Source organism: Nannobrachium achirus (genome assembly GCF_963921795.1).
Source record: "Nannobrachium achirus genome assembly, chromosome: 18".
In the NCBI taxonomy this organism is placed as follows: domain Eukaryota; kingdom Metazoa; phylum Chordata; class Actinopteri; order Myctophiformes; family Myctophidae; genus Nannobrachium; species Nannobrachium achirus.
The window spans coordinates 19,256,498-19,278,750 of NC_137825.1; the positions used below are offsets into that span (position 1 = coordinate 19,256,498).

The 22,253-nt window shown below is 41.0% G+C and overlaps 2 protein-coding genes across 2 annotated transcripts in view; one reads left to right on the plus strand and one right to left on the minus strand.

Annotated features, from left to right (window-relative positions):
* The first annotated feature begins 2,521 nt into the window (after positions 1-2,521).
* On the plus strand, positions 2,522-7,782 carry LOC308303267 (UPF0449 protein C19orf25 homolog). The gene is made up of 3 exons (XM_080747597.1): positions 2,522-2,657; positions 3,464-3,645; positions 7,463-7,782. Exons 2-3 carry the CDS (start codon positions 3,501-3,503, stop codon positions 7,648-7,650), a joined length of 333 nt encoding a protein of 110 aa, XP_080603723.1. The 5' UTR covers positions 2,522-2,657; positions 3,464-3,500; the 3' UTR covers positions 7,651-7,782.
* An 11,246-nt stretch (positions 7,783-19,028) lies between these two features.
* The window catches only part of aatkb (apoptosis-associated tyrosine kinase b), a gene marked incomplete at its 5' end in the record, with an annotated part of 66,256 nt that continues 63,031 nt past the window's right edge, over positions 19,029-22,253 (minus strand). The window contains 4 exons of the mRNA XM_080747263.1: positions 19,029-19,061; positions 20,786-20,995; positions 21,193-21,319; positions 21,452-22,206. Of these exons, the coding sequence (XP_080603389.1) occupies positions 20,787-20,995; positions 21,193-21,319; positions 21,452-22,206 (1,091 nt within the window). The 3' untranslated portion in view covers positions 19,029-19,061; position 20,786. The remainder of the gene's footprint in view (positions 19,062-20,785; positions 20,996-21,192; positions 21,320-21,451; positions 22,207-22,253) is intronic.

Consider the following 22,253-nt stretch of genomic DNA (forward strand, 5'->3'; position numbering starts at 1 on the left):
TTTTGCATTTTCCCATTCAAGTCAATGAAGAAAATTAAATCACAAATAAATTAATATAAATGAATTGGGATTTAAACCCAAGAAAGCATTATGGCTTGTTTGGGTAATTCATTGAAACATTAAATAACAGTCAGCAATCAGAAATAAAAATGATGTACATTAAACAAATCCGAAATAAAGATTATGTACAGTAAAACAGTTCAAGGGGGAGGAGTAGGCTTTGACTTTTTTACAGGTGGAAGTGCTCCCTTAGAGTGGTTCGCCTCCGTCGGGCATTTCCGCTCATCCATGCACAGATGGGGCTTGGCCCCTAGTGTGGCCTGTGAGTGTGGTGCAGAGGAACAGACAGCGGACCATGTCATTCTGGAATGCCCCATGCATGTGTTGGGCTCCTGATGGAATGCATGGCCTGCTGTCTGTGGACGGACGCCCACACAGTGACTGCTGGAGGTGTGTCCAGACATATAGCCTGTTTCTTACAGATTCAAGAGGAGCGCTAAAAGATAATTTTTATAACAAATCATCAAAATACATCAATATTAAACGCTTGGCAAGGCTTATAACTGTGTCTTCATTCTGTCAAGTGTCAGTGCCAAACCATTTTTTGAAACACTTAAACCCTCTATAACAGAGCTGAGTTGGACTTTACATGGACTGCTGTTTTTTTGTAAAATATCTTCGCCAAAAATAGGCAATCTTCAAGTTCACTTGGAAGTTTGTAGATCTACTATTTTTGGCTAATGCCACCCTAAAGGGAATCTGTTAGCCCCTCTAAGGCTGTTTATTTCACAGTGAGTTTTTAATGTATGCCTCTGGGCTCTGGCAGGCTCTCAATCCATTTAGCCATTGAGCTTAATTTTGGACATTATTAAAGGCCCCAGTTTCAACCAATTTCCCATGTTATTGTCGCTTACACTAGTAGGATACTATGTAGTGGAAGACATCTGTCTTCAAAAGTGAAAACGTTCACTAGAATTGATACATATTGGCCGCAGACCTCCATCTGAAAAGAGTGTGCTGTGGCCTGTGTTTAAAATGTCAAGATTATTCAAATTGATGAAATGTTTAATTGTGGGACAAGATCGCCCCAGGGGGGTCCAGGGGAAAAATCCGCCTAAAATGTATGCCCAAATTGGAACAGTTGTGGACACAAAACTAACATGATTGTGGCTACTCTTGACTCACCAAATGTCAGCTAACCCCTGAAAATTCACAAATGCAGTGTAAAACATCACATTTCTCTGACCAAATTGTCCTGCTGTGATCATTTACCAAGGAAAAGATGATTGAAAAAGACCTCCGCCTATGGAAATTTTGCCTTCTGAATAGTGAATGAGCCTCAAGACCTCATTTAAAACATATATAGTGAATAGAAAAATTGTTCACCAAGGTGTCACCAATTGATAGGCAAAATTGTATGAATATATTGCAAACTATGTAAACTCTACAGATGTTTTAGTAAGAGTAGTGCTGTAATATTAGTAATGTTAAAGTATAGGGTGAAAAATTATAAAAACGAGTAACAATAAGTAGTAATAATACTGTAATAGGAGTAATGTATGGATGAAAAGTACAATGGCAGCTGATTACTATGCTGTAGGACCACTGTAACAATAATCAACAAAGAAATTGTAGTTTGATTTGGTCTCTATTGATTTATTGACATTTATTGACAGCTGTTCAGAGGTCAACACCTTTTGCCCCCGCCGGCAATGGGGCCCCGGGGCAATGGGGCTCAAGAGGTTAAGAAAAGCAGAGGGCAACGTACACATGCAGTAGGCCTACTTTCACAATGGAAACATCCTATATGATTGTACCTGTGGGGGAGTTGTTAACAAAAGTCAAATTGATAATGACAGAAAAGCTTGTTTCTATTGTGGTTCATTAACATTCAAATATCTAGACAAGCACACAATGCTGTTAAACATGTTATTTATTTAATCTATCTTTGTTTATTGTTGCTTAAATCAGAATGAAGCCAAATGTCAGGTAGCAGATGGCTGGGTGTGTAGAGACACTGCCTACATGTTCCAAAAGTTGTAGGTTCAAACCATAGACTGTGGGCTCAAACTTTCTTGAAACCTTCCTCGTAGCAACAGTGGTTATTATTTCGATTATGGACCAAAAAAAGAAAAGAAAAGAATGAAACAATATTTGAGAACAGTGGTTCTCAAACATTTTCATATCAATGTGCCCAAATATGCATTTGTCTGTGTACCCCTATCTGGAAATATTTTTGAAGCATTTAGAGAAGGTGTGTGTTAAAGATATACGGTTCAACAAAAATGAACATACAACATTATTTAACCAGAATTATCTGCCCAAAATAGGGACTCCAGGTTTAATGTGGTTAAAACTATTCCAAGTAGACTGTAGTGTCTAGATGTCACCACTGGAGGGCAGCAGAGCAACGCTACAAACGCTACTGAGCTGTTCCATAGCCTGGGCTGACAGTCGCGTGTGATTGGTAGTTGCCAGGACAACAACAAGGAAACCGACTGAAAACTGTCCATTCGTTCCACAGTCGTTCTGTCACCGGTTTAAACAACTGGCTTAGTATCTTCTTCATTTGTTTATTTTACAAACACTAAAATCTATAACCGAACATGACCAACCAGTAATCCAAAACTGTCACAGTGAAACATTTCAACAATCTGGTGAGTTTTCCTGGCTGTGTTGTTTACATGTTAGCAACGTGTTTTAGCCTGGAACTGGTTATAAGTGGTTTATGGTGTTAATAGGTAATTTAAACTGGTATTAAAGTGGAACTGGTTTTAATGTAATTTAAACTGGTATTATAGTGGAATGTCTGTGTCTACTGTAGTGTTTTTAAAGCTAAACACCACCACACTACTGTAGTGTTTGTACAGAAACACACTACAGCAGGGGTCTTCAATGGGAGAGAGAGATGAAGCAGGGACCCCCCCTCTATACATATTGTATAAAACATGTGATGCAGATTTTCATCAATAGATTCATAGACTTGTTTGACAGCTCTGTCATCGTCAGTCTATGTTGGATTTGCGTTAATGTGTTTTTTATTTTCAGACATTTAACAACTTAAATTGTCGATACTTAGTAAATGTGACCTGTCACTCTGTACTTGGTCTGCTCTTTTTTAACTCTACCCCAAACCTATTTGCCGAAAATAGACGATCTACAAGCTGTGAGGAGTTGAGAGCTTGTAGATCTGCTATTCCTCAGAATAGGGATGCAAGGGTTCAAGTTCTTCATTTCAAATAATTATCCTACTGTATGACACAAAGATTTGGTGGCCCCCCCTTTAGTAACTCTGAGGACCCCCTAGGGGTCCCGGACCCCCTGTTGAAGACCCCTGCACTACAGTAGTGTGGTGGTACCTCCTATAGAAAGTTTAGAAACACACTACTGTAGTGTGGTTGTAATAGGTAAACACCACCAATTTTACCACCAGCTAATTCTAATAAAAACACATCAACATCAGAGGTGAAGAAGACCTGGTTCTGAGCCAGTGAGTCATCATGAACATGGTGGGCTCTAAGACCAAGAAGCGGGTGGTCCTTCCCAGCCGCCCGGACCCGCCCACCGTGGCCCAGGTTCTGGAGGACATCGAGAGAGCGGCGACCTCCGACCCCGTGTTCACCTTGATGGATGATACCACCCAGGGTAAGAAGACCACCCTCTAATCCCCTAACCCAGTGGTTCTCAGCCCTTTCAGGCCGTGACCCCCCCAAATAATCATATTTTAACTGGTGACCCCCACACCCTGACGAGCACTAAGAGTTGAGGCTTTACATTTATTTTAACACGGTTCTATTGTGAAAATAGCAGATATGTTGCGAGGCATTGTGAGCAAGTAGATCAGCTATTTTCAGCTATTTTCACAATTTCTGACTCTAATTTAGCCAAAGTCATTTTAGAGGTATAAAAAAGTCCTTAAACCTTTTGTTGTTTAGTTTACTGTCGAGAGAGAAAACAATGTTGCACATTAAGTTCATCATCTGGGGACCCCCCCCCCAAAATAATTTGGGGTTGAGAACCACTGCCCTAACCAACCAAGTCCAATACTAGATGACAAACTGGATGACACCCACCAGGGTAATCCTACATGTTGGTACCTAACCACAATGGGCCGTATGCAGATACTCTTCCTTCGGAAGTGGACTGGTCCGGCGGGCCCAGAGCCGAACCCGGAAGGGTATCTGCATAAAGCCTATTCCAGCTTTCTGATGAAGCAGGTGATTTAGTTCTGTAGTTCCCAAACTGTGGGTCGGAAAACCCGAGGGGCGTCCCCAGATGTTTTTTATTTGTTTGTATCTGCACGTTTCTAAAGTGACAATTTAAGGACTTCAGACCTTTTTTATTACCTCTAAAATAAATCAAATACAAATTACTGCATCAAAAAATAATCAATAAATCTATTATAAAAACTGTTCAAGCATTTGCCAAATTGTCAAAATTGCATAATCTGAAAGGCGTTTTTCACATTATTTATCAAAGTCAAACTAAATGTAATGCAATATCAACCCCTAGTTTAATTGCTTTTCAGGGAGGGTCCCCGGTTATAATATGATTATTTTGAGCGATGCAGCATGAAAAGTTTGAGAACCACTGATTAGTCCGCAAGGTCAAGATTCAAGAATACATTTTATTGTAACGTCACTTTATTTTCTATATCAAATTTATTATTTCTATCGCTTGTTGATGGTGAAGCCAAGGAGATGCATATCTTTGCCTTTCAGATTTAGGCTTATTCATGTAGTTTTGTGAATATATCACTGAGATGAGACAATAATTTCTTCAGAAAAAGAAAAAAAGCGTCAAGGATGGATACTGAACATGAACATAATTAATTCATACAACACTGATTCTTAATGATTGCTTTGTATTTTCCTAATAGATTTATATTATAGGGTTAGGGTTAGGTTTGTGACATGTTCATATTTGGTCTTTGGAAGGATAGTGTACGCACATATGAGTGCCAGGGTTACCACGGTCATGAAATTCCTGGAAATATTTTGAAATAAGAAAAACTTCTCCAGGCCTGATTTTTTTAAATTAATCAAGTGTCATATAGACTAGAGCATCGCATTGGGCGTGGTTTACTGGTCCCACGAAAAAGTCTCCCGTTCATTTCCTCATAGACTTTCACGAAAATATTAATAACAATTATGTTAAGCCTAGAACCAAGCCATCCAGGATGGCAGTGGATCATGAACATGAAACCTTTGTTTCTATGAAAAGAACATTTTGAAAATCGCTAAACAAAGGGTATTTATTAAATGTAGTATATCAAATAATTAAATATTAAAATATGTTTTCATATAGGATAAAAGGTTTTATGGTCATGATTCACTGCCATACTGGATGGCTTGGTTCTAGGCTTAACATAATTGTTATAAATACTTTTGTAAAAGTCTATGGGGAAAATGAATGGGAGATTTTTTAGTGGGACCAGTAAACCACTTCCGCTGCGATGCTGCTGGGCTTAAAGATCTGCCCAACAGCCACCCACCTGGGCACAGGACTAGTTGTTGTTCATAAAGCATGTCCCAAAACATGTCTAACATCACATGAAATATTTAACATGGCAAAATGTAGTACGGTCTAGCACAAGCTGCTGCCGGTGGCCTAATGTATACAGAATGTCGCGTGACAAAAATGATAGATCTACAAGCTAACAATTCGTTGCACTGTGATAGCACAGTGATAGCTTGTAGATCTGTTCTTTTTGTCACATGACAACTTCGCTCGAGTCTGTCATGGGGCATTGCTTTAACTTTACACTTGATTTTATTATCCTAGTAAACCCTTTCATAAACACTTTGTTTTCAATCGCTAGTTTAAATAATCATGATATGCTTTTATTACATTATGGTCACATTAATGTTATAATGAATTATAACGTAGGCTATGTTTCTAGCCTTTCTAGTGGTTGTACAGAGGGAAGACCCGGCATCCAACCAATAGCATTTATTTGATTCATTTCAGTGATCATTTCTGGAGCGAATCTAGAAAGTTGGCAGATTTGCAATTGCTGAAAAAAAGTCTTCATTTACGGTCTGTAGAAACCAATGTGTGACGGTGTCCATTTAGTTTGTTACAGTCATGGTTTCAGCACACAGAATGAGCTCCAGTTTCAATTTCACTCAGATCTTCATCAGGACTTTTGATACCTGCAGTGGAGCTTAGATACTCAGACCGGCCCATTTGGCTCCAACAACCATGTCACGCTCAAAGTCACTGAAATCACCTTTCTTCTCCATTCTTTTTTTTTTATCCCACGATTTTGTAACCCATTTTCACCCAGTGCCAATTGCCTATGTAATCCTGGGCTCTGCTCTCCCTCTGCCGCGCCTGGGGAGACAACGGACTGACCTCATGCTTCCTTCTATGCATGAGGAGTCCAGGTTGCTTCTTTTCACCTGACAGTGGGGATTTCCCTGGTTTGGACGTAGCACGTGGAAGGAACACGTTATTCCAACCAGTTCCTTTCCCCTCCATCAGGTGCCCCGGCTGGCCAGGGGGAGGCATTATTGAGACCAGGATTACTGCATGTTTTTGTGAGGGTATCAACCCTAGGAGACACGGGGAGAACATGCAAACTCCACACAGAAATGCCCTATCGCCAACCCCACCTAGGGTGTGGGCGCTGATGACGCGTTTCTTCTCCATTCTGATGCCTGGTTTGAACTGCAGAAGCCCATCTCTGCCATGTCCAAATGCACTGAAATGTAATTGGCTGAGCAGAAATGTATGTTAACATGCAGCCGGACAGGCGTTCCTAATTAAGTGGCTGGGGAATGAGTGTATGTCCAGTTATATTTTCAGAACAGGAATTATTTTATCTTGGTTTTGAGTTTGTGTAGAGCAGTAGTGGTTCTTAAATTTGAGGTCGGGACCCCAAATTATTTTGTGGGGTCCCCAGATGATTATCTTAATGTAATTTATTTTCTCACTCAACGCTAAACAAAGCAACACACAGTATAAGTTTATACTATACAGGGTATCTGCACATTTATAAAGTGACAATTTAAGGACTTTCAAGATCGTATTAAGTAAGCAAGAGGTGAACATTGTGAAAATAGCTGATCTACATGCATGATTTTCACTATATTTATCTGTGGAACCGAGTCACATTAAATGTAATACCTACAATTCCAAGTGCTTGTCAGGTTGGGGGTCGCCAGTTCATATATGTTTATTTTGGGGGTCACAGCCTAAAAAGGTTTGAGAACCCCTGGTGTAGGGTCTCGAGGTCTCAAGAATGTTTTGTCTTGTGCTAGGTCATTCCACATTTTGGTGGCAGAATATTAGAAAGCATTTTTACCCATATTTGAGCCACATTTTGGGGGGGGACGAGGTCAGACGATCTCCCTCTGGTGTAATATGACCATGTGCTTGTGTCTCGGATCTCGAGGGCACTCGATGGATGATGAAGAAGTGGTTGAAAAAACATTGTGTTTTATGTGTGTGTTTTCAGACACCAGGGGGCAGTATGGAGACACTGAGGTGGAGTCCAGGTACCAGCAGAGCCGCCTCTACCTGGACCTGAACGAGAGACTGCAGGAGGTCAAGGGTCAACTGACCCTTCAGCGGGCGGAGCTACGGACGGCTGGAGAGCGACTGGACCACGATGTCGCCGAGGTGAAGAGAGGACTGATGCTCTGACCTCATCATCATAATGCTGCCACCAAGGCCAAGAGAGAAGTTAGTCTCGGCATAGCCAGATGAATCTGAGATCTCCGCCTACTGACAGGACTCTAGACATCTAAATGGAATCAATAGAGCGATGTTTCTCAAACTTTCAAATGTCAAGGTCTCCCCTTTAACTCTGACAGTGTACAAATGGAACCAAATTAACCCGTCAGGGTTCATTTGGTTACATTTGTACACTGTCAGAGTTACAGACTTATATGGGTCAATTTAAGCCCCTTTACCACTGCAAGGTGGAACCAGAACTTTCAGGAACCTGAACCTATTTTTTTTTTTGTTCTGGTTTTGTTTCCATTGCGAACGGCCCGGTTTCAGACGAGGTTCCTGGAACCTTTTTTAGGTCCTGCTCCAGAGGTAGAACTAAACTTGAGTTCTGGGAACCTATGGGCGGGGCCAGTAGCGCTCCTGCTCTCGATTGGTCGAGCGGTCATTTTTAAAATCCTATTCCGACAGACAGAAACAGTAAGAACGCGACGCCAGACAACAGCCACGACACATTGGTCAAGTGAATGTGTTGATGTACACGCTCTTATTTGTGTCTGGGGAGAAGAAAATATCCAGAAGGAGCTAGAAGGATCCGTTCTAAATGAAAGTATTTTCAAACAAATCCCGTCGTCTTTCTGAAAGACGAGCGCACAAGCAAACAGACACCGTGCCAAGCAAAAATGAAGAAAATGTACGTCGATAGACAGAAAAAAAAACTAAAACAGTTATGGAGATAAGCTTTTCCACGTTGGCCCGTTCATTTGGTGACTCGCGAGGCAGCAGCCGAGCCGTGCTCAGAACATTCCTGCTTCCTTGTGTGTGTGTGTGTGTGTGTGTGTGTGTGTGTGTGTGTGTGTGTGTGTGTGTGTGTGTGTGTGTGTGTGTGTGTGTGTGTGTGTGTGTGTGTGTGTGTGTGTGTGTGTGTGTGTGTGTGCGCGCGCATGTGCGAGAGAAAGACGCTTTTTTTCTCCCAAGAGCACAGGCAGCGTACCGACTACCGACCAAACGCTCAGTACAGTTATATGAACGTTCTATTGTTATTTTTTATCCAGAAATAGGTTATGTAGTAACCTAAAAATAAATGTATTTATTACATACATCTGCTATTTTATATGTTAGAATCTCGAATGTGCTGCTGTTCAAACAACCTGTTTTGTCTCAGCCAGTCAGCCAAAGCAGGCCAGTGGAGCTTCCCGGTTGGTTCTGGTTATATGGAAACAAAAGCAGAACTTGGTCCCGGAACTTCACAGGTTCTTGAAAGTTCTTGGTTCTGGAAAGTTCTGGTTCTGGTTCTGGGTCGGCCCTACAGTAGAAATGGGGCTTTAGAACCCCCTAAAGGAACCTGGAATCCTCTTTGAGAACCACTGCAATAGAGCCCCGAAAGTCTTGCGTAATTTACGCATTCCTACCTGGGTTGCGGGCCTTGCGGAAAAACAAAACGACCTCCATTAATTCAAGGCTTCATGGGATGTATAATTGTTAAAAAAAATAACTCATATTTTGGGTGAACTACTCGGTTAAAGCTAAAATTAGCTGGACGACAGAACAAATGCAAAGACTTCAAGGGCACTTGAAAAACCTCAGGTCACTTGACAGATGGGTGGGCTGTGTTGCATTTTCACAGCATGTTTATTTGGAAATCCTTTGGACAGATGTTTTATTCACGTGCATTTATTTGTCAATAAAGATGACATCTAATCAGAAGCCATCATCTTCTCTTTGTCTGTGAAGACAGCAGCGCGCAAAAAATGTATTTGGTATGACTCAAGTTTGTTTTGGGCGACACCATCTATTTCAAGATTAGTTCAAACTAAAAACAAATACAATTAATGTTTTATAGTGAAACTAGCAGATGCCGCTCTGCCAAAAATATATACAAAGAAATGTATGCAAAAATAGCAGATTTACAAGCTCACAACACCGTTGGAATGCTGGTGAATGCTAACCTGTTGTGTCGGAATGGGGATATGTCAGAATGGAAAACCGTTACCTGTCACATTGTGGCACATTGGGAGCTTGTAGATCGTCTATTTTTGATGAATGTTCCACCCAGAACGTTGGTGTTCAAGTGATTAAACTGTCTCTGTCTGTTGACACATGCTGTACTTTAGGGGAGAAGGATTTGCATATTTGCGTACCGTAAATATTACATAAGAGGTGCTATTGTAATTCAGGGGTGCTGTGAAAGAAAGTTATTTACTGGGGTGACCTGTAAACAGGCCTGATTTTAGATAATTGTACACAATATATTAATATCTTTCTGTCAATTAGTTGATGTATAAGAAAAACAATTAAGCCTTGCATCTCGATTATAAGTCGATTGGGTCTAAATATTGTTTTTGATGACCTAGTCTTTGCTGTATTGGTTGGTTCTATTGACACATGAAGTGGTTGGTCTAATCTAAAGTCAAACTGACAAAATGCTTTAAATTTCACAACTACAGTATAGGCCTCAGGTTGTAATTGTTCGTTGATTTGATATGCTTCATGCCCTGGGAGTTTTCTGCTTATCAGAGAGAAGCTATTTATGGGTGTAATACCACACTGTTTAAGGTACATTTTACAGCCACTAATAATTTTTATGAAGACCTAAATAAATGTTAAAAAAGGGTTTCATTAGAAAATAATTTGAATTATTTTGGTGGTTGTCTAAACCTAATCAAATTACCCAAATATGTATGTCAGCTCTCTCTTCGACGTCAAATATGACCTAAAAGAATACTTTAGTGTGCCAGTAGTGGTGGTGTAGGGGCAAAGCACATGATTCAGGAACAGAAGGTTGGGGGTTTGAATCCTGGTCAGGGAAAAGTCCAAATTTTGTTGATTATGAGGCAAGGCCCCGCCTCTGAGAGGAGGGGCTTAAAAAAAAGCTTTTTTTTTTAGCAAAACAAGTTTTTCATTTTCTCCTCCTTGTTCACCGGTATCTGGTCATTTCCTCTGTCAACTTTGCGATGCTGTACTTTGTTTCCCGTTGTCTAGGACTGTGCTGTTCACTCGGTAGGGATGGTTCTGCACATGCTGTTCACTCTGTATTCACGGTTTCGCCCATCTTTTGAACTTTTTCTGTCACTATTGTATTATCAACATCTTTGGCGTTCACTCGGTAGGCATGGTTCTGCCTTTGCCGTTCACTTTGTAGTCATGGTTCCGCCCATCTTTCAATCTTTTTCTGACACCATTGTATTTTCAACATCTTTGGCATTCACTGTTCACCATCTTTCGATATACGCCTTCCACCCTTGTGTTTTCATTATCTTTTGAACTCTCTCATTTGCCATTGGTGAGTTTTGAACTCATTGAACTCATAGTCTTTCGCTCCAAGTAGTTCATCTTAACCACTGCGCCACCGTGATTCACATACTTATCCTGTTCTATTGGCGTTATTCATTGAGGTACAGGTAGAAGAGACAGGAATAAACTTGGAAAATGTTATTTGTTGGATTTGAACCAGTAACCTCATAGTCTCTCACTTCGAGGTGTTTATCTTAACCACTGCACCACCATGGTTCACATGCTTATCTTGTTCTATTGGCGTCATTGAAAGTTTAGGTACAGGTAGAAGAGAAAGGAACAAACTTGGAAAATGTTATTTGCTGGATTCGAACCCGTAACCTGCTGCAGTCAAGGGGTATATCTTAGCCACTACACCATTGTGATTTGCAACTAAGTGATGTTATCTCTTGGCAATATTCACTAAATTATTTGGTATGTGTATTAGAATCAAGTACCAATTTTGAAAACTTTGCTTACTGGAGTTGAACCTATGACCTCATGACCATTGGGCACAATTCTTAACTACTGCACCACCAATACTTGAGGAACAAGTTGAAGAGAAAGTTTACCAAACAGGTAGAAGAGAACGTTTAGGAACGGGTAGAAGAGAAAGGAACAAACTTGGAAAATGTCATTTGCTGGATTTGAACTGGTAACCCTCTACAGTCGAGAGCTATATTTTAACCACTACACCATTGAGATTTGCAAGTAATGTTATTTTTGGTTAAATTTCACTAAATTATTTGGTATGTGTATTAGAATCAAGTACAAATTTTGAAAACATTGCTTACTGGAATTGAACCTATGACCTCATGACCATTGGGCACAATTCTTAACCACTGCACCACCAATACTTGAGGAACAAGTAGAAGAAAAAGTTTACCAAAAAGGTAGAAGAGAACGTTTAGGAACGGGTATAAGAGAAAGGAACAAACTTAGAAAAAGTTATTTGCTGGATTTGAACCTGTGACCTTCTACAGTCAAGGGGTACATTTTAACTCCTACACCATTGTGAGATTTGAAAGTAATGTTATTTCTTGGCAATTTTCACTAAATTATTTGGTACGTGCATTAGAACCAAGTACCAATTTTGAAAACATTCCTTGCTGGAGTTGATCCTATGACCTCTTGATTTATAGGCACTTATCTTGACCACTGCACCACCACAACTCTACAACAATGCTTCTCCTCTGTGGTTTTCATTATAAGACTAAGTACAGTTATAGCACATGTTTGGAAAATGTTTCTCCCTGGATTTGAACCCATAGCTTCATCTATATGAGACATTCTACTTAACCAGTTAACCACCATGATTGATTCATACTTCCTCTTGTGTAGTTTGCATAAGTAAAACAATTAGGTACAAGAGCGTGGAAAGCATTCCTAACTGGATTTAAACATGCAAACTTTTGTTTGTAAAGTGTTTATCTTAACCATTACAACAAGTCTTGTACTCTTCAGCATTCTACAGTGAAATATACACGGTACAAGAAGAAAGTGCAGGTACAGGTAGAGACGAGATACAACCTATTATTATTTGGCCTGTCTGTCATAATAGTTACTTGCTGTTGCAAGGCAAATCATTTATGTCAGGTGTCCAAGAATGACATTACATTTCAAGTTCTGTCTGCCTCTAATTCCAGGCTGTTTCAGATGCAGTGCCAAACTGCTCTTTATTAGTAACAAGGTACTATCCTTGGACTAAAATTAGAACAACAGAGAGAAGATCAGAATGGTATAATAACCTTAGAGAGTCAATCCAATTCAAGCCAATTTTAGTACCACTTTACCTCATGGTTCCACCTCATATATTAGTCTCAATAGAATATTGCCTCCCAAAAAGTACCGCCCTCTTCTCGAGGGGGGCCAATAGGAAATGAGACCCTTTGTAACATAAACAAGAGCCTGTTCTCAAAAGAGTACCATTCAGACAAGCCTATCCAGAAAATCACTGAAATGAAAGGCAAGGCTTGGAGTGCTATCAAGGTATATGTATATATCATTTCTCTGTTTTCTGTCGGGGTTATGTTTGAAAGAATTCTGTCCAGCTAATCTTTTATAGATGAAAGAGTTCATCTATTTCATCTAAGGAAACAGGAAACAGTGCTGTATTACTTGGACCTTTTCAAGGTTTAAATTCAAAAGAATTATTTAGAATTATTCAAAAGCACCGGGAACCATCTTTAGTGAGAGGTGGTGTAGTGGTTTAATGATCAGACTCTCAGTTCAGAGGTTCATGTTCAAGTCCCAGTCCCTCCTACAGTTCATTGCTGGATTATTTTGACCTTTTCAAGGCTAAAATTCGAAACTAAACTAGAAAGACTGTTCCTTCGAAACAGTGTGGGCTCGCTTCCAACCCAACAAATAGGATACTTTAAGGTACTGTAAGGTACAGTACCTTACAGTATTGTACTGTACCTTACTATACTGTACTGCACCTTACTGTACTGTACTGTACTGTACTGTACTGTACTGTACTGTACTGTACTGTACTGTAACTTACTGTACTTTACTGTACTCTACTTTACTGTACCTTACTGTACTTTACTGTACTCTACTGAACCTTACTGTACTTTTACTGTACTCTACCCGAACCACACTTTGGCAACCAGCCATGGACCCCCTGGAAACCTTTCAGGGACCCTCGGGGGTAACCGAACCACACTTTGGGAACCAGCAATGGACCCTCAAGGACCTCCAGGTTTCCCTATGTTTTGTATTAATTCTAAAATCTGCAAAGTAACAAGTAACTGAAGCAGTCAAATACTGTAATTGTAGTGGAGTTTAAGTAACAAAAATGGAAAGTAAGATATGATGAAAACATAATAAAAATGGTGTCATTCTTTAGTGCTGAATTGTGCCGTAAATTTTATAATTTGTGCTGCTATCATTATTGAGATATTCTACACGACACCACTGTTCTGCTGCTATCTTCTACAATGAAATACTGCTGCACCGGCAATCAGTAAACTGCTGCTAAATTTGCTAATTCATAACCATATAAATATTTATATATATAAATATATATAAAAGCACAATTGATGATTTCAACTGCACAAATTAGAGCACATCCAGCACAAAAAATGTAGACCATTTTTCCCGATTTGTAGCCAAACAATTGGGGTGCAAGCCTAAGCAAAACTATAACTTAGAATAATCCCTTATTCTTTTTAAGTAAAATTTCTAAAACACTACAAAACATGTCTCAAAGACAAATACAAGCAAACGTCTCCACAGTAACAGTTGTTTGTGTGTGTGTGTGTGTGTGTGTGTGTGTGTGTGTGTGTGTGTGTGTGTGTGTGTGTGTGCGCGTGCGTGCGTGTGCGTGCGTGCACATTGTAGATCAACTTCATAGCAGTATTAAGTGGTCCATCTATGTTTTTTTATTAATAATAAAATCTGCAAAATAACAAGTAACTGAAGCTGTCAAATGCTGTATTTATAGTAGAGTATATGTAACAAAAATGGAAAGTAGAGTAAAAGTACCTCAAAATTGTACTGTAGGTACAAGTACTTGTATATACTTGAGTAAATGTACTTGGTTACTTTGCAGCACCACTAGCCTTACATTAAGACGTCTCTGCCGAGACTTTCACATTGTCACTGCAGGGCCGACTTATGTAAGGCTACATCACCACAGAACAGCCAATGACAGCCAAGCCTTTAATCACAGCTGTGTCAATCAGTAGAGTGTAGAGGGACATTTATTTATAGTTTTAACTATAACTATAGTTTTATACATCACACAGCTTAGACATTTGGATCAAATCAGACAGCAGACCTGTGTGAACGCATTGATATAAATAGCATATCTGAAGTGTGAATATTGCAGCCACAGCGACTTAATATAAACATGGGTCCCTTTCCTATGTCTCACTCTGTCTAAACCCATTGAAAATGCATTGGGTGCTTAAAGTTAAACATTTTTATTTTTTTATAATTATACTACAAAACATTTCAAAATGAAAAATACACGCACACTTGTCCTCAGTAAGCTGAACACATAAAAATTTGAATGGTGTTGAAAGGTGTAAGCGTTTAGGAGATGAACCGCGCCAAAGTTTTGAGGATACTGACTAGTATAGTATAGAAATAAATAATGAAGATAACATACGTGTGCTCGCCTTCCAGGCGAGCCCACAATAAAGTCACTTGAATTTCACCATTTAATAGTTCTTCCTGTAAAAGTACAGCTGGACAGAGTTCTTTCAGACATAACCGGACACCTTTACTTCTCAGGAAACAGGGGGAGGGACACCCCTCCCGATGGTCCTCTGTGTACCCTGGGCATGGGACTTGTATCTCTTGGTGCTTTTGAGTTGTTCTCTTCTATTTTAGCCTTGAAAAGGTCAAAGCACTCCTGCAATGAACTGTAGGTAAACTCAGATTTGAACATGTGACCTCTGCATTGAGAGTCTGATCTTTAAACCTCCACACCATCTTTCACTGCAGATGACTTCTTGTGATTTTGACTAATTATTTTCAATTTTAACCTTGAAAGATTCTATGTAACACAGCAATAATCTGTATGAGAAGCAGGGTTTGTACATGAGACCTCTGAACTGAGAGGCTGATCTTCAGACCACTACACCATCTCTCACTACAGATATTTTCTGGTGCTTTTGAGTAATTATTTTGTATTTTAGCCTTGAAAGGTCCAAGTAATACAGCAACATAGGAGGACTGAGATTTTAATCTGGGGGCTGATCTTTAGGCCACTAGAGTAGACCATCTCTCACCAGAGGTATTAACTTCCTTCCTAGTAAGACTCGGATTAGAACATGGATCCTCTGAACTGAGAGTCCAACACCAGGCCGCTAAACCATAATATGCCACTACAGATGTTCTGGTGCTTTTGAGTAGTTGTTGTGTATTTTAATCTTGAAAATATCAGTTTTACAGACAGAAATTGAACCAGCACACTAATTAAAGTTATATCCTACAGATAGGATTCATCTACTGCCCCATTTTACTGAGTTTACTTGAGTGGGGTTTGAACCCTCAATCTCACAATTAGTAAAATTAAATTAAACTGCTGATTTGAACATGGAATCTACAGTATGTGCTGTAAATTAAATGTATATAAGAACCAGTTTATTATTATAAACTGCACCCTGTTGCACAATTATTTAACTGTACCACTAGGTGGCAGGATACACCAGTACTTTTATTGCTGCTTCAATGTAATTAGGCTGTCACTTTTGTCCTCTAACAATCAATAATGAACTAGTTTTTGAGATGAATCCTTTATCTGTACATACATAATAAACCCCAAAGAAGCTTGGACGTGTAAAACAGACTTTATTCATATCTGATAGAAGGTACAGAAAGTAAATGTGACCAAGTCAGTGATCAGGGGCACATACTGTATCACTATCATATCTCTAAAACTACACCTGCTCTTCGCTGATCAGTGCAAGGCCAACACTGCTTCCCTGTGTCTCTCTGTCTCCTCAGCACCTTATGGTAAAAACAATGCCTATCACATCAGTCATGTTCCTTTCTGCCCCCGGGACCACAAAACATCTCTTTGGCAACAATAAACATAGAGTGATCTTCTTTTTACCTTCCCTCTGGCACGCATACAGTACAGTACAGTACATCAATGTTCTTAGAAGTTATTTTGTTTTCTTGACATACAAAAATATCACATACTGCTGTCTAGATGGTTCTATGCTAAACTATTACAGAATATTAAAAGCCTGTGGGACTATGGGGGCTGTCCTAGAGACGACAGAGAGAGAGAGAAGGAAAACAAATACATAGAACACACTACATGTTGATCAGGGAGAGGAGCTTTTCGATATGTGGCACCCTGGTTCGTAAAGGCTTTGATGCCAACTGTGTTATGAAATAGCAGCAACCAACCAATTATTTTCCGACAGGCTCAACCCCTTTAAGGTTGATTTAGACGGGGCCATCCCTATGTTCCCCACTTACCTTAGGGTTATAGGGATTAGGGTCAGTGTATCAATATCTGTAACATTTAAAACGTACAACTATATATCGTCCTTGTCAACGTATATATCGTTGCCTCTCAACCAATTACACAACTGAATAGTAAAGTTAGGCTAACATTCAACTGAGTTGTTGGTTGATTCATTGATCCGTTTCCCCTCAATCGGTCAAAGTAAAGCCACCAGGAGTGATTTCATCCAAGCATTGTGCGTGATAAATATTATTCTGCTACTGTTTGATGTGTTGTTCAAGCTTGTTTTTCTTTGTACTGTAGATCGCCCAAATTGTGAAGATGAAGACATGAGTATCTGAATCTGGCAAGGTACAGCAGTTAAAATTCTAATAGCCTACTGTGATCAAAGTACAAAACAAACAAACAGACACACTCAAAACCCAATTAGAGCAAGTTACTGTACAGTTCAGAAGGGCAGGCAGTTCTCATTTCTGTTATAAACTCGTGAAATCACGTCACAATGGGCCTAACCCTAACCGAGAATTGTCTACCGTGTGCTGAATGGAGTTCAAGACATCTCTTTGCAGTCAAACATAATGCGCATGTGTTTCCTTTCATATTAGTGTAATAAAACTGTGCTGTACTGGCCCAGAGAGGAACTGCATAAGCATGTAATCCTCTTAAATATCATCCCCACACAGGTTTGTTCACCAATACTGTATGAAGAAGAGTTTTACATCTTCTCTAAACTAAAAAAGAACTCCCTTTTAATAGCAAAAGAGTCATTTCATATGGATGGCTTTTCATAAGACCTTGAAACCATACAATGCTAGAAATAGAAGTCCTGCAGGGATCTTCTGCAGGAACACTGGGGCTAAATGTTTTAGAGGAGTGGTTCTCAAACATTTTGATGTAAAGGACCCCCAAATGTATACACATTTGGCCTCACGGAGCCCCATCTGAAAGGGTTTTGTGCCAGGGACCCCCATAAGAGAAGACCTTTTTTTCTTTTCGAATTATTAAAATCTTCACAATTGTTCACAAAATTGTCAGGATGCAACGCCTCGTAAACTTGTACATTTGCTATTTTGTGAATAGCCAAAGTATAAACTCTTTCTCATTTTGCTGGGGACCCTGTGGAGTGTGGACCCCCTATAAAGGATCCCTGGACCCCACTTTGAGAACCACTGTTTTAGAGCAGTGTTTCTCAAACTTTCACATTTCAATGTCTCCCCTTAACCCTGACAGTGGACAAATGGAACCAACCCGTTAGTGTCCATTTGGTTCCATTTGTACACTGTCAGAGTTACAGACTTGCATGGGTCAATTTAGACCCCCCTAAAGGAACCCAGAGTCTCGGGAAACCACTTTGAGAACCACTGTTTTAGAGCATACAACAAAGGGTTATTGGGAGTGATAGTGATGCTGGCACTCAATTTGGTACAAAGCATGAGCCATATATTATGTAAAATAGTACAGTAGCGGTCCTGATAAAATAACATAAAAACACTGATAGAATCACAAAATGCTGCATTGTCCAAGTTAGATGAGCTGTTTTCATCGGGACAGCAAGAATGTAACAAAGGCAGGAACCATGAGACTTCCATCTGCTTCTTTTTTTTTTTTTTTACAACGTTCTGGGTCACACTCGTGTGTCCGTTGGTCCTGAATTGACCCAAATGTTGTCATTATTATATTACTTGTGATACATAAAGGATTTTCCATAATACTCACGATGACAAGGAAAGCAATTTCTCCTTCGGTGAAAAGCCAAAGGTCTGGAGTTTGTGTCCATTCACTCAGCATATACATAATAAATGAACTGTCCTACTGGGAAGCCATGCTGGTTCCATGTCATATACAGTATGGTTCCGTTATAAATAAAAGGTGAATTGCGTCACACACTTGTATGACGCTTTTTCCCCCTCCGTAGTTCTCTGCCTCTTCACTCCAAAAATATGTTCAATTCGACCCAATATATTATTCTGTATTTTGTATATATTACCATACTCTTTTAATCATTCTAAAATAGTGAAGACACTCCCCTATCCATAGGAGGAGGAAATCCATTTTGAATATAAGACAATAAGAGGCTGACGGTCTTCTGAAATCTGACGTCCCAAACCAAACAGAAGTCATGCTAGTGCTGTCCACACGGGGGCAGTAGATCTCACTCTGTCCCCATCCTGGCTGCTTCCTGCAGAGGAGAGACAATTGTTACTGAATATAAAGGTTCTTCTAAGAGACCTGCCCATCACGAATGCATGTCTTAAAGCCATGTAGTAATGTGTTGTACTGTATGTCAGTCATCATAACATAGATTATAGATCAGGGTTCCCCAATTAGTTTTTCCCAAGGGCCGAATTATGTCTAGGGTACCAAGCCGAGGGCCACAACATTGCAGGGGGCGACGGTGGCGTTCCCACTACTCCAGCAACAGTTCAGATATCGTCGTTGTCGGGTGAAAATCTTGTATGTCCAAAACCGTTTGTTTTGCATTTATCATTTTAAAAATGATTTCAACTAGTGAAAACAGCCGATCTACAAGCACACAACGCCTCGCACCGCGAGGCGTTGTGTCCGCGAGGCGTTGTGTGCTTGTAGATCTGCTGTTTTCACTACTTTTGTGAGACGGCCTTGTATGATGAAGCAGGGCTTTACTTTGCGAAAGAACGTACACATTTGGAGATACAAGGTTTCCACCCGACAACGACGATATACTAGTGTTGTTGCTGCTCTTATACAACAGTAGCCCCCCGTGGGCCGCAAATAGCCCGCGGGCCGCCTATTGGGGAACCCTGTTATAGATTATAGATTATAGACTGCAATAATTAGGTGACTCTTAAGAGAGAAATATGATATCATTGGGACATGATATGAGTATTTGTTGTCAAAACAGCTTTCTGGTGCACCATAATAACCACTAAAGTATTTTGTAAAAAAGTCATACTATACTATTTCGTAAAACAGAAAAAGAAAGAAATCACTGTAGCCTTAAGAAACTAAACTGTGCCATACTGTCTTCCAAAAGAAAATGTTAAAATATCACATAGTGCTATTGGCATCATGAATAACGCATAAACGAGGAACTGTAGAAACAGAGAAATAGCAATAAAACTGTCAATAAAATAAAGCAAGAGCAGACTAAGTACAGAGTGACAGGTCAATTTGATTAAGTATTGACTGTTCAAGTGGTTAAATATCTGGAAACACAAATTTATATGAACCCAAAATACACTCATGATTGTGCTGTCAAACGATGAAACTATGGTATCTACTGTATGGGTTGTGGGGGATCCCTGCTTCATCTCTCTCGACTAAGGGGTCCTTGGCCTGAAAACGTTGAAGACCCCTGCTGTGAGGCCCTGAGGGCGTTCATCGTGCCCAGGAGGAGGCTAGGGTTGGCCCCCTCCGAAGCTTGCCCAAGTCAGGCGGTCAAGGCAGACCCAGGTGAAGGCTCTGCCGTACGTTCATTCACTTTGTTCGTTACTTCGTTCGTGTCATTTGTAAAATTATTTTCAACCGTTTAAATAAACTCAGTCTAATGCCTTCTGATTGGTGGTGTGGTCCTTGCTAGTAAAGTCTGGAGGCAGCATTTGAGGACTGCAGGGCCTCTGAGGTCAGAAATATACTGTAGCTTTTTTTTCAGCTTTATAAGTCAAGTAAAATTAAGTTAACGAAAATCAAGTCAGCCATTTGAATGACATTGTGTACAGTATATAGCAATGAGGAGAAAACAACACATTGTAAAACTCAAAGCTCAAGGTTTTTGATTAATTCAAGCACAAATTATACTCCATTGCACAACAGTGTTCCTTGTCGAAGAGAACAGATCTTGTCGGCAAGTAACCTCACAAGCCACAAGTCGGCAAGCGACACAGTTGTGTGACAAGAGTCTAAATTAGGCATGAGCTGACCCACCTCATGCTGAATCCATGTCGGAGTCGGACACGTGTGTGATGGAGAAGCGCGACACGTTGGAGGGGGAGACGGTGAATCTGGAGTACTTCACAGCTGGCTTGGGCTCAGTGGCCTTGGGAGCGGAGCGAGGTGGTGGAGGGGAGCCGGACACCATCTTGGATGTGGGCAGAGGGAGCAACGGGAAGTCGTCCTCCCATTCGTACCCTGCACCTGCAGTGACACCACAGGAAATTGAGCACAGAGACGCAATGTTTTAGCGCTCCAGGGGTGTCGCACGAAATTCTGGGCCCTGGGTACAAGGATTCACTCACATTTTGTGCTTTAACTATTGAAAAATAGCAGATATACAAGCTTTGAGTTACACACAAAAAACAATGAGTAAGTAAAAAACTTTGCCCTTTACTTACTCTCCTCTGAAATATTCCCGTCAGAGGAGTCATCTGAGGCATTGACCTTTTCTCCGGGTTTGCCCTGTGAACTTTGACACTCTGACGGAGGGAATCCATGCTCAGCCAGCTCTTTGGTAGGGCTTTCCTAATGGAAAAAAGTTAAGAGAGCACAAGAAAAGTATTAGCATTAACAGTTGCATTTCCCTTTAAATGCTTAGACGCTGCCGTGGCAGTGGCTTGGCCTAAGAGGGATAATCGTCTTTATGACGTGACTCACTTGATCGAACAGGTAGACGGTGACGTCGTCAAAGAAAGACACCACCTTCTTCTTGCGCTCTAACTGCTCGTCCAGGGCCTCGGCGGTGAGAAGCGTGGGCATCTTGAGGAGGCTGCGCAGGTTGTGGGCGTCGTTGTTGCTGCTCACCACGATGGGCACGGGGTAGCACTCGTCTTCGCTCTGCTCGCCTCCGCTCTGCCCGTCCTGCACGCTGTAGCTCCGCAGCTCCTCGTCCGACTCCTCGCTGTCGTCCGAGTCGGCCTCTTCGCCGTCTGCCTCCGCCCCGTCGGCGGCGGCGGACACCCGGCCCTCAGCTGGAGAGAGGGCGGGCAGAGAGACGGAGGGCGGAGGAGGGGAGGAGCTCAGGAAACGCCTGGGGTTCGACGCGGTATGCAGCGCCACCTCGTCCTTCGGCAGAGGGGTTGTTATTTCGATGGGTGTCGTCGCCGATGGCTCGCAGTGAATCGTGTGCTTCGTCTCTGGATTCTCAGACGCCTCAGCAGACTGGACACTGGAGACCTCTGTGGTGGAGACGTCTACGTCCTCTGCCTCGATGCCAGAGCTACTGTCTCCGTTTAGAGCGTCAAGAGCTTCCTCCATGGCTCCCACCACCTCTGCAGCCCAGTCCCCCAGCGATGAACTCTCTACCTGGGACGGCCATTCGTCCAGCCCTTCCTCGGCTGTAGAAGTGGCACACTCTGACAGCTCCAGTGTGTCATCCTGGCTACACTCCGCTATCAGGCATGGATCCATGTCTGGAGGCGGGGAGGAGCATGGTTCTCTGTCATTAAACGTGTTTTTC